Source organism: Drosophila mojavensis, unplaced genomic scaffold, assembly GCF_018153725.1.
Source record: "Drosophila mojavensis isolate 15081-1352.22 unplaced genomic scaffold, ASM1815372v1 contig_136, whole genome shotgun sequence".
Classification (NCBI taxonomy): domain Eukaryota; kingdom Metazoa; phylum Arthropoda; class Insecta; order Diptera; family Drosophilidae; genus Drosophila; species Drosophila mojavensis.
Window position 1 is genome coordinate 30,595,656 of NW_025318667.1, and position 12,298 is coordinate 30,607,953.

Below are 12,298 nucleotides of genomic sequence, written 5' to 3' on the forward strand. Positions count from 1 at the left end.
AACAAATATGTATACATATATATTCATATAAATACTTGAACGAAAAATAAAAGAGACATATTTATTATATTATAAATCCTTTAGAAAAATATATACACATATATATTAATTTTGTAGTTGGTTTGGATAAGAAAGTAAAATACAGCATTAGCAATATTTATTTGAAAATTGAAAGTAATATAATAATAAATAAAAAATTGATAATGAAAATAATAAAAAATAAATGAATAAAACAAAAATAATAATAATAATTCAAATAATATAATTTATTTAGTAAATTTCCAAATATTACTAATATAAATTAAATTCAAGTATTGCTAAATAGAGCAGGAAAAAATTGACGTAAGTTATAATAATTAATAAGTAATAATGATAATTTGAAATTTTTAATGGAAAAAACTTAGTTAAATATAAAAAATAAATAAATAAATAATATAAAAACAAACTAGATTATTTTGTTTTTGTATTTTCACAATTCATCTTGTTTATATATTCATATACGATCATGCTTATAATATACATATTATCTAAGGATATATATTGAAAAATTTGATCTAGAGAGACTAAACGTACAACCGCCAGCTCGAGCATTCGAATTGATTGAAATCGAAATCGAACTCGAACTCGGACTCGAAATGCGGGTCTGCCAGCCGATCGACAGGGAGAGGCAGCAAGGAGGGCGCTAGGGGAGTGGGGCACTGTTGAAACTGTGCCACTGGGTTAGAGTCGACGTTAACGTGGCTCGCATTGTTCGCGTTTTGCCGGGCGGGTCTGACGGCCAATGGCCCAAGCTAACAAAGCTACTGCTCCAACAACCACCTCAGCCCCCTGCCCAAAATACGACAAGTTTCCCCAATCAACAATTGGCAGCAACTTGCAACTAGTAACTAGCAACTGGCAGCCAGCAGCAAGCAGCTAGCAACTTGCAACTTGCAACTCGGCTGCGCTGTTTCCCTTTGGGCCAAAATGGCCAATTAACTTATCTGATGTAGGCGAGAGGCAAGCGGCAACAATGCAACGTCTACGATCCCCGACTAGGCCACACAGACTTACATATATATGTGTATGCATATACAACATATGTATGTGTATATAATTGTATATGTGGCACGTATCCGCATTGTTGCCAAGCTGCGTCGCTGTGTCTGCCACACGGCCTCCAAACAAGCTGCGACTGTGCAATCTGTCAGCTTGGCAACGGATCAGATCGGATTGGCTTGCTTTGGCTTTTTCTTTGGCTTTGCCTGGGTTTGCGGCATTAATTCAATTGATGAACAACAACAATAGCAATACCGACAACCACGCAAAAAGGCGCCGCAGTTGCTCGACAGGTTTTCACTCAACTGCGCCTATGCCTCAAGAATTTTCCCGGTTTGTTTGTCGTTTGGTTGTTCGTGTGTCCATTGCCCTCGCAGTGTTTGCCTAGTTTTTACTTTCGACCAACTACCTACATACAAAGTTGCAATCGACAAAAATGAAACCGCCTACACGGACATGATTGTTATAGTCATTAGCCATTAGTCATTAGCCATTAGTCATTAGTCACTGTCATTGTCATTAGTCATTAGTCATTAGTCATTAGTCATTAGTCATTAGTCATTGTCATTAGTCATTAGTCATTAGTCATTAGTCATTAGTCATTAGTCATTAGTCATTAGTCATTAGTCATTAGTCATTAGTCATTAGTCATTAGTCATTAGTCATTAGTCATTAGTCATTAGTCATTAGTCATTAGTCATTAGTCATTAGTCATTAGTCATTAGTCATTAGTCATTAGTCATTAGTCATTGTCATTGTCATTAGTCATTAGTCATTAGTCACTATTAGTCATTAGTCATTAGTCATTATTCATTAGTCATAAGTCATAAGTCATTAGTCATTAGTCATTAGTCATTAGTCATTAGTCATTAGTCATTAGTCATTAGTCATTAGTCATTAGTCATTAGTCATTAGTCATTAGTCATTAGTCATTAGTCATTAGTCATTAGTCATTAGTCATTAGTCATTAGTCATTAGTCATTAGTCATTAGTCATTAGTCATTAGTCATTAGTCATTAGTCATTAGTCATTAGTCATTAGTCATTAGTCATTAGTCATATGTCAAGAATATGGAGTACCTGATTTGCTACGTCCCATTGATATAGCACGTTAATCAACAGCAATGTATCAGGAAAATCAGGCGAGAATGCCTTTGTAGGTATATATTCAAAGTTTCAAGTCTATAACGACAAAATGTTTTGCGTTCATGTGGACGGGTACAAAACTAATATACTGCAAAAAGAAGATTAATAAAAATAATGATGCTAATAAAATGCAAATTAAGACTTGCGGACTCTGGCCAGAGAAGAGCATTAAAATGATTTTGAAAAGTTTTGTACCAGTATTAGCATATTGTATATAAATATATTATTACATGATATGCCACATATGTGTGTATTTAAGGATTATGTGTGGTTGCATTTTAGTTGTAAATCAAATTCTGGATATTTTAACCCAAAGTCTGAAATGGCTGCTGGCGTTCGAGTGCCCAGCTCGTATATCAAAGAGGCAAAGTTTTTCCATATAGTGAGTAAGAACGAGTAAGAAAAGAAAACTCTTTAACCTTTAATAGCATCAGCTGTGCGTCGACGCTTCGCTTTGTTGTTGTATGTCAATCAAAATTGCATTTTGCTTTTTAATTTTCCACTTCACATTTTCTGCAGTTTTCCCCGCAGCAGCAGCAACAGCAGCAGCAACAGCAGCAGCAGCGACATGAGGAAAACCGGAAAAGCTTGTCCTCTTATTGGGGGGAAAAACTTCAAAAACCGAAAGCCGAACGTGGCAGTCAGCTGCCTAGTTGTTGTTTCTGTTGGTTGGTGTTGCAGTTGTTTGCTGTTGTTGTCACAGCAAGGCATTAATTATGTCATCAACAAGCCGTCGACGCAGTAGACATATCCTGTTGACAGCCACACACACACATATACACTGGGAGTGAGAAAAGTTTTTCGCATGTGGCAACGGAAGTCACGTCGTCGTCGTCGCTTTCGTCGTTTGGCTTTTCAGTTTTCCAGTGAAAATTCATCGCGCCAACCACTTATTAAATAATAAAAGTCAATATGAAAGCAGGCGTTCTGGCACAATAAACTGACAACGAACCACAAATATGTATGTAGACAACCACGCATAACCAAGCCGAGCCACGCCCCATTCTCGACTCACCTTCAAGAATTGAAGTAGGTTCCGGAATAAGTTTTGAGGAGGCTTACGATGCCTATTCTATTACCAATGTCTGACGAACGAACAAAGAACGAGTTGCTCGCTGTTAGCTCATGCGTGAGCCAGTTGCATGCTGTGTATGAATTTGGCTTTCGATATACCCCATATGAGTTATCTTCTATTATATATATATAGAAACGAAACGAAAAGCAAGCTCAAGTTTTTCAATTTCACTTATTTCGTTTACAACATTTTTATTGCTTTATTTAAGTTTTAATTTCTATTTACCTGTTGAAAAATGAAAATTCTATATTTTTTACAGCAAATTAAATGTCAAATACTTGATCAACTAAGTTTGCATTAGCTTACAACTCTATGGAGCCTGCATTGCGTGTATTTTGTAAGAAAATATAGCCCCGATAAATATTTCTTGTGTAAAAATAAAACAGAATCCAGAGAAAAATTCTCATAAATACAGTCATATATGAGCAGATACAAATACACAGATACGCAGAGAGATACAGTTATAGATATAGCTATAGACATAGATATAGATACTTATGCACGTTCCTTCGCTGACAAAAAGAACATTCTCATTTTCATTTTCATTCCAGCTTAAAAATAACCTCGGCGCACAGACGCACGTTTGGCTTTTTCTGAATTTTCCGGCATTCGTCGGGTCAAATAGCTTTTTGGGGAAAAGTGAAAATTGTCCCATAAAACTCAATTAATTTATGTACGTCCTATGGCAACATGAATAGTTTCACTCCAAAATAAACAGAAGCATAGCGAACGTTATGAGAATGCCCACCTATGAAATGCCCTTACCAGACATGCGATCCACTGTGATAGATAATGATAGGAGTAGCTGACAGCGGGAGAATGGTTGAGCTTTTCATAAAGGTATAGTATAGTATTAACTAAATGCCTATGTGAATCATCGCATATCTGCATAGATATCGAACACAATAATCTATATGTTGCCAGAAGAGTTTTCTTTTACTTCTGTTACCAACACAATTCTATTGCTAATATACCCGCATTGGGGCCATATATATATATATATATGCATAAGTATATAAAGAAGGCCATATTTGTTCTTCATAACGAGGATCGCCTTTCAGGTATTCCATTGACCTGGCCCCCGCCCACTTTTCCACTTCTGATGTGCATCATGTCAGTTCCTGGCGTTCACATTTGCCGTCAACGTTGGCGCTGGCGCTCGCCGTTTGGCGACGCCTTCTGCCTCTTTGGCAGCGTTCTAGGCGATTAGTTGCTTAAAAATAGCGCAGACATGCGGAAGACGAAGATGTCTTTGTCGTTCTCGATATTGCTGCTTCTTGTCTTTCGTGTTGTTGTTAGTGTTGTTGTTGGTTGCCGTGTACCTCACAGTTGCCGGGTTGCCAAGCCATTGTAGCGTCGCCTCCACTGTCTCCGTCTCGTCGGCCGCCCACTCGCCTGTCTACTCGCAATGTGCTACCTTCCCTCCCTCACTTCCTCACAGAAAATTAGAGAGAAGAAATATTTGTCACTAATCCTACACAAAATTATTTCGGTTGCTCGAAAGCTGCTTCCACACACATACACTCGGACGCTGTCATAGACCAAGTATTTTCCATACCGTGCCACAAAGCTAAAGGCAATCCAGTCATTCCATCCGTCCATCCGTCACTTATCCAATAATCTCCACTCTCAACGGCCGTTTTGAACCCACGCTGATACGCTGCGATTTGCTATCTAATCTAATACATGCCAAATGATCAAGTCATCAATATCAATTGGAAGTTGCTAAGAGTCTTTTCCGCAGCTAGCTGAAAATTATTGCTAGTGCTCGAGTATCTATATCTATATCTATATCTATATCTATATCTATATCTATATCTATATCTATATCTATATCTATATCTATATCTATATCTATATCTATATCTATATCTATATCTATATCTATATCTATATCTATATCTATATCTATATCTATATCTATATCTATATCTATATCTATATCTATATCTATATCTATATCTATATCTATATCTATATCTATATCTATATCTATATCTATATCTATATCTATATCTATATCTATATCTATATCTATATCTATATCTATATCTATATCTATATCTATATCTATATCTATATCTATATCTATATCTATATCTATATCTATATCTATATCTATATCTATATCTATATCTATATCTATATCTATATCTATATCTATATCTATATCTATATCTATATCTATATCTATATCTATATCTATATCTATATCTATATCTATATCTATATCTATATCTATATCTATATCTATATCTATATCTATATCTATATCTATATCTATATCTATATCTATATCTATATCTATATCTATATCTATATCTATATCTATATCTATATCTACATCCATATATCTCGGATATAATAGTAGAGTAGAGGGAAAACCTAGTAAGCGGCGGCAGAGGCGCCATCAGTTCCATCAGTTCACTTAATTTTAAAGCTCCGAACAGATTCTTAAACCGGCAATGGCTGAGACTCTGGAATCCAAAAGTTGGCTTCAGCAGGCTTTTTTTTATTTTCTTTTACGTTTTTTGCCGGCGTTTGGCGTGTTGGTATGACTGTTAACCTGCAGAACTCCTTTCACTTTACATTCTAATTCCAAAAAGTTTACAGCATTCGCATTCTTAAGCTCTCGATTTGCTTGCCATGACGCGAGAAGTTTACGATCCAACAACTTGGCCAACAGCTTGTTATGGGTCATCGTATCTACTCTTTCTCTCTCTGTCTTTCCCTCTATGTATTTATGTCTCTATATCACTGTTTCTGGGCGGCATTCTTGTTGTCCCGGTGAGGTCTTCAGAAACCGGAATGCCTGATGAATGTTAAAACGGTTGGCCAATACGTCGTCCGCTGCTGGCCCTATGAAATAAACATGCGAATTGGCCAAAGACAATAACAAAGTATTATTCTGTCCCTCTCTTTTCTAAGCCCTCTTCTCTCTGACGTTGTCTCTGCCTGTGTCTCCGAAGTATTAATCGATTTTAAATGCGGCCAAATCGTTGTTGTTACAAATAAATTATTGAATTGCCCAATTGAAGTGCATCAATCGAAACACCTGACGTTCACCCCCTTCGTCCCCATCCTTGCAGCACAGGGGTTACTTTTTTGCTTCTTTTTTCTTTCAATTTGATTAAAATGGAAGTTCTGGGCGCGGTAAAATTAATTGCGTTTGATACGCACATACAATCAATGATTTTCGACGCGTTCAACTTCAACTTGGAATTGATTTTATTGCCGCTTTTTAATCACCAAATGGAAATTCAATTTTAACAAAACTCCAACAGGTCTTATGGCTTATATAAATTAGATACGTGCAGCAAGCCAAGAGGCAGCCAAAAAAACTGGAGCATTGCTGATAAGAGCGACACCCATGCCCAGACCCAGAGTCCACGAAACGAACCCAGAACAGAAAGTCCATTGTGGAGTGATGTCAAGAAACGATCTAATAAATAATACAACATATAGTACGATTGCAACTCAGCGAGGGCTAAGAGGGCCTACTTATATGATATACGTCCAGATAAGATGTTGAAGAGTCCGTAGACAGCACCATCAGATAACACAGACCATGATAATCGTCACACAAATATATACATATATAACGTATCGTGATATGTATATAAAGAAAATGGAAAAATAACTTAACAATTTAACAGATTGAGAGCAATTTGAATGAATTGAATATCTGATGGACTACCTCTCATTGGTAAAGTTTAATTAATTTGGAATGTGTATTTGACAGAAGAGCTTAATGAAATGAGTTCCTACTACCCGAAGGCCCATGTGTGTGACTTACTTTCCATGCGACAACAGGTTGCATCTATGGGAATATCTTAAGTTACTACATTGCTACATTGAATTTAAGCAAAAAGGCTTAAATGCTAAATTTTGAATTTATGTAATTGAAAATAATAATTTGAATAGAGTGAAATAGAAAGTGAGCTTTATCTCTATAGCACCTTATTCCTAACTCTTGGTTACAATAATTAGGATCCTATCTCATTTTGTTCCAACTCCTGGGTAAGTACAGAGTAGCTCATTTATGTATTGATACCAAACCTTAGGCAAAAGATTGCTGCTATACATTATTTTAGTCTGGTCTCAACGTAAGGCTTCAGGTTGAAATCTTATGCCGCATATTTTCAAGCTTCGTAACAATCTGCCTATAACATAAGAATGAATGGTTGGGCTCAGTAAGAACTATGCTAGAATTGAAGTTCTTTGTATTATAAGAGTCAGAGTCAGAGTCATTATTATTTTTAGGCATAGAAGAATGAAATATTGTGGATGTATGTATTTGATAATCATTGCAATGACTTGTCAATGTCTGTCGACGGTATTCCATTAACCCCACTAAAGGCTTGGCCCAAACCAAAGCCCATAACGCTAGCCACAATGAAAATAAAAACTAATAAATTTTGAGAGCTAATGTCAACACGCGTCGTGCAGCACGCACAAACAGTCAGCTAAATAGACATAAAGACGGACGGACAAACTCCTCCGATATGCCCCTCTGGGCGAGCCCTATCGCCTCTTTTGCCCGAGCTTTGGAGCTGCTCACGGCGTGTTCAATGGCCATGACGCCCCAAAGTTGTCGTTGTAAAGTCATTTAGCTGCGTCTTGAGCTTGTTTATTGTTTATTTTATGACTTATGATGCGGCGAGTCGAAGTGGAAGTGGAGGTGGAAGTGGAACTGGAGCTACTGGCGGCATCCGGCGCGGTTGCGGGTGCAGCTGACGTTAGTTGGGTGGCTTGTTAAAGTCTCGGTTCGACATTTGTCTTTTTGATTTTGATTTTTGATTGGCAGCTGACGAAACAGACGAAAAACCAAGAACTGGTTGTTACAGAAAGGCAATAACAAAACCAACCAAAAATGTCTGTTATCATAAGTAATTGACCGTCATTGTCTTGGGCCCGAGCTACTGGACCAGCGTCAGCCACAACTCGGAGCTCCAGCTCAATAGTTAGTGCCACCTAAGCCCATAAGCCTCGCATGCGCTAAAAGGCTTACGAGTGGGCCGAATATGGTACGATGAAGTCATCTGCAGCCAACTAATTGCCATTTGACATTGATTTAGCTGGCCCACGATAAAGTGCAGACATGGCCATTATGCTCCAGTACATTGTTCTATCCGCTCCACACACACAAAGGCACATATATTGATTCGCACTTACATAGTTCACTCTTACATCCGGGTGACTACACAGCGAGTGCCACTCGAGAGTAGTGCGCACTCGACAGACTCCCAAATCGAATTATTTTGTGGGTTCGTTTGTTGAACCCTTCGTCCATCGATCCGCTATTGTGGGAAATTAGATTTATTACAACAGAGATGATTATGGCTATTTGAATACACTTGAAAACCGAGCCAGCTCACCCAAGCAGCCAGAAAGCCAACCAACACACTCGCTCAAAAATGAACTTGCGTAAATTTGTGTGAAATGCCCCCAAGTGCTTTTCAGGTCTGTTAGAATGTTTGCCGCATCGGCCCGCTGCTGTACACAATAGACTACAATGGAGGACAATAATATCAATATGAACATATATATCAAATTTTTATCATAAATAATGTCCAAAACTTGTCGAAGCTATTAAGGAATTTCATTAAGTGGCTAGACTAGATCTGAATAATAAATGAATAAGCTTTAACTTCTCTGTTGCAACACTACGTGTAACCTTCCTTAGACGACGCGTCGTAGCCGAACTCGTTTGCAGGGGCTACACTGGATTCTTCTAGCTAGGGTCAAGCTCTTCAAAATGCCATCAATGGCCAAGTCTACATGTTGATTAAATACAAATGCTCGTTTTTGGTTATTGCTAAATGTATTCTATTAATTTGTAATATTTGTTTTATATCTGAAGTGAATCAAGATGAAATATTTTCATAACATATGAAAGAATTTTAAATTAATTTTTCTACGCATGATTCAATTTAAGCTTGAGTCCGAACGTCGATTCGCTTTAAGATATTTAATCATCAAATTCAAACGGCAGTCGCATATTAATCAATTTTTCAGTTTGTTAATCCGGGAAATGTGCAAATCCATAAATATCCATAGCTATAGTCAATATCATCAATTAGGCCCAACGGAATTGTTTTACTTGTTTTGTGCTACTTCATTTTTGGGTATACTTCATTCATAACTTTGGGTGTGCAAATCACTTCTCGCCGCCAACGGCGAAGGTGGCCAGCAAGTAGAATCCAGACCAGCTGAGGTACTTGACTGGATCGCCGGAGCCCTCAATCTGTGTCTCCAGATACTCGGATCCAATCTTGGTGAGGAAGGCGAGGACAGCCATGCCGCCCATAATCATGGAGCCCTCGTTGATGGCCAGATAGCAGAGAGAGGTTATGTTGCCCAACATGGTCAATAGCTTCAATGTATCAATCGCTTCGTCCACCTCCTCCCCTTCGCCCTTGATTAGGCCGGCCAGCACAGATATGGCCATAGGCACAATGAACAGCCCGTGTCCCAACGCAATGTTGTTGCTTTCGCCGCTAAAGAATAGCTCCATATTGACTAGCGGCAAGGGAACAACCTCCATAATGGCATTAGTCGTCTTCTTGGCTTTGTGTGTGTTATCATTTCCAACGAAAATGTCGATCAGTCCCAACAGACCATGGCAAAAGCCAATCAAGCAGGCAGAGAACGCAAATGGATGTTCCTGCGGCTGCATCGCGTAGAACCCATACCCAGTCACGCCGCACAGCACAGCATTCAGTACGCCAGAGACAGCCGAATTGTCCGACATCTTTGTAGTTTCTTTTCTTTTGATTTAGATGGTGCAGCTATGCGCTCGAAGAACAGACAAACTGATTTATATAACAACTAACTATTAATAAACTTCAAATTTAGCACAGCGAAATGATTTACAATGCGATTTTGTTTAAGAATTTATCACGAAATGCACAAATATTTTAATTTTTATCGTACTTTTCTCTCAATATGTCGACCGAATTGTTAGACCTACTCTGTGATACTGAGGCAATCTCGATTTGGTAACGATGCCATATACTCTGACTGAATTTGCAAAGGCTCCTTGAATATTATATATTCAGCATATGCTCCAAATTCATTCACTAAGTTTTTAAAGCAACCAGAAAACAAAAAAGAAATTCAAGAGCAACTTTTAGCTATTTTTCGACGCTCTTAATCCAGATCGCTTTTTACACCCTGAACCCATTGAAAATGGGAAATCAGGGTATAATAGTTTTGTTAAAAGTATGTAACAGGCAGAAGGAGGCGTGGCAGACCCCACAAAGTATATATATTCTTGATCAGGGCGACGAGCTGAGTCGATATAGCCCTTTCCGTCTGTCTGTCCGTCCGTCCGTCCGTATGAGTGCGTCGATCTCAGAAGTTATAAGAGCTAGAGAGCTGAAATTTCGCATGCATACTCGTGTATACCATACGTGTACGAGTTTGCTTTATTTTTTCGATAACTCATCCGATAACTTTTTTATCGAGAATAATCGAAAAATTTATTTTGTTTTTTCAGACCTGGATCTTCAAATTTGCGTTGTATATAAAGTTAATGGATACAAAGATTTTGTAATTTACAGATTTTGGATACCACGCCCCCTTCGCCCCCAATTCGTAAAAATTTAAAGTACTAGAGACTTGTGCTTTGGAATGTACACATATTGTATTATCACCATATGATTATGCTCTAAAATTATAATTGTATGTCTACAAAAGAAATTATTCGACAAATACATTCTCATAATATTGCTCACACTGCAGCGCAGCCCAAGCGCAGTCGCTGCTTACTGCGCAGTTAGTACAGCGCGTTGTTATACGCGCGTTGTTATACGCGCGTTTGGAAATTTTAACATTTTATAAATCGGAGATATACACGAGTATGTGTTCTAAATTTCAAGTCTCTAGCTTCAATAGCGCCGAAATAAACTGCGGACGGACAGCAAGACGGACATTGCATTAAACCAATATACTAATTCACTTTCGCGAATGAGTATAATAATTCACACTCGTGAATGAGTATAATAATTCACGTTCGTGAATGAGTATAACAAGTAAGAAGGCTCCAGTCGAGACTGCTCGACTGGGAGATACCCTGAACCCTCCAAGCTGATATTCTACTCATTCTGAATTTCTTTAATGCCCACATGCATACACACGCGCTTGGGCTCCGTTGCAGTATGGGCAATAATTTAAGAATTTATTAGTTGAATAATTTTTTTGTAGTGAGACTATCTTTATAAAACTTTCAGAGCGTGATCATATGGTTAAAATGTGTGTATATTTCAAAGCACAAGTCTCTAGTACTTGAGTACTTGAGTACTTTTTACAAATTGGGGGAGTAGGGGGCGTGGTATCCAAAATCTGTAAATTACAAAATCTTTGTATCCATTAACTTTATGTACGACGCAAATTTGAAGTCTCCAGGTCCAAAGATTTTCAAACTAGGCTGATAAAAATGTTGTCGGATGAGTTATCGAAAAAATAAGATAAACTTGTACTGCCTATGAGATCGGTTTGCTCATACGGACGGGCGGACGGACGGACAGACGGACAGGGCTATATCGACTCAGCTTGTCGTGCTGATCAAGAATATATATACTTTATGGGGACTGCGATGATTCCTTTTGTCTGTTACATACTTTTCACAAAACCATTATACCATGTTTCCCATTTTCAATGGGTTCACGGTATAAAAACTCTAGGGCATCTCATAGTCGAGCACCCCGACTATGAGATGCCCTAATCCCGCAAAATCCTTATTTGAAGATATACAGACCTATGTGTGCTTTTATAAATGCAGAACAAATCAAAAATTTAACAAACACTTTGCATTGCTCCCTTTTTTGGTTTTATTTTCATATATTTCGAGGTATTTAATGAAATTTAATGCAACTTGCAGCTCAATAGCTCAAATAGAACAAAAATTGAAATTGTATAAAATAGGTCTACATATTTTTATATGCAATGTGAAATCAGTATATAATGGTTTTGTTAAATGTATGTATGTAGACTTGAAATTTTTTTCCTAAGTCTGTGTATATCACGCGCGTATAGA

General features: G+C 37.8%; 1 protein-coding gene and 1 long non-coding RNA gene across 2 annotated transcripts; both read right to left on the minus strand.

Annotated features, from left to right (window-relative positions):
- Positions 1-2,596: 2,596 nt before the first annotated feature.
- LOC122757856 lies at positions 2,597-3,381 on the minus strand. Its single transcript, XR_006358016.1, has 2 exons — positions 3,136-3,381; positions 2,597-3,072 (listed from the first exon to the last, which is right to left on the minus strand). It is a non-coding gene; the product is annotated as an uncharacterized LOC122757856 (long non-coding RNA).
- A 5,682-nt stretch (positions 3,382-9,063) lies between these two features.
- On the minus strand, positions 9,064-10,251 carry LOC6586238. Its single transcript, XM_002011824.4, has one exon. It carries the CDS (start codon positions 10,010-10,012, stop codon positions 9,419-9,421), a length of 594 nt encoding a protein of 197 aa, XP_002011860.1. The 5' UTR covers positions 10,013-10,251; the 3' UTR covers positions 9,064-9,418.
- Between the last annotated feature and the right edge of the window lie 2,047 nt (positions 10,252-12,298).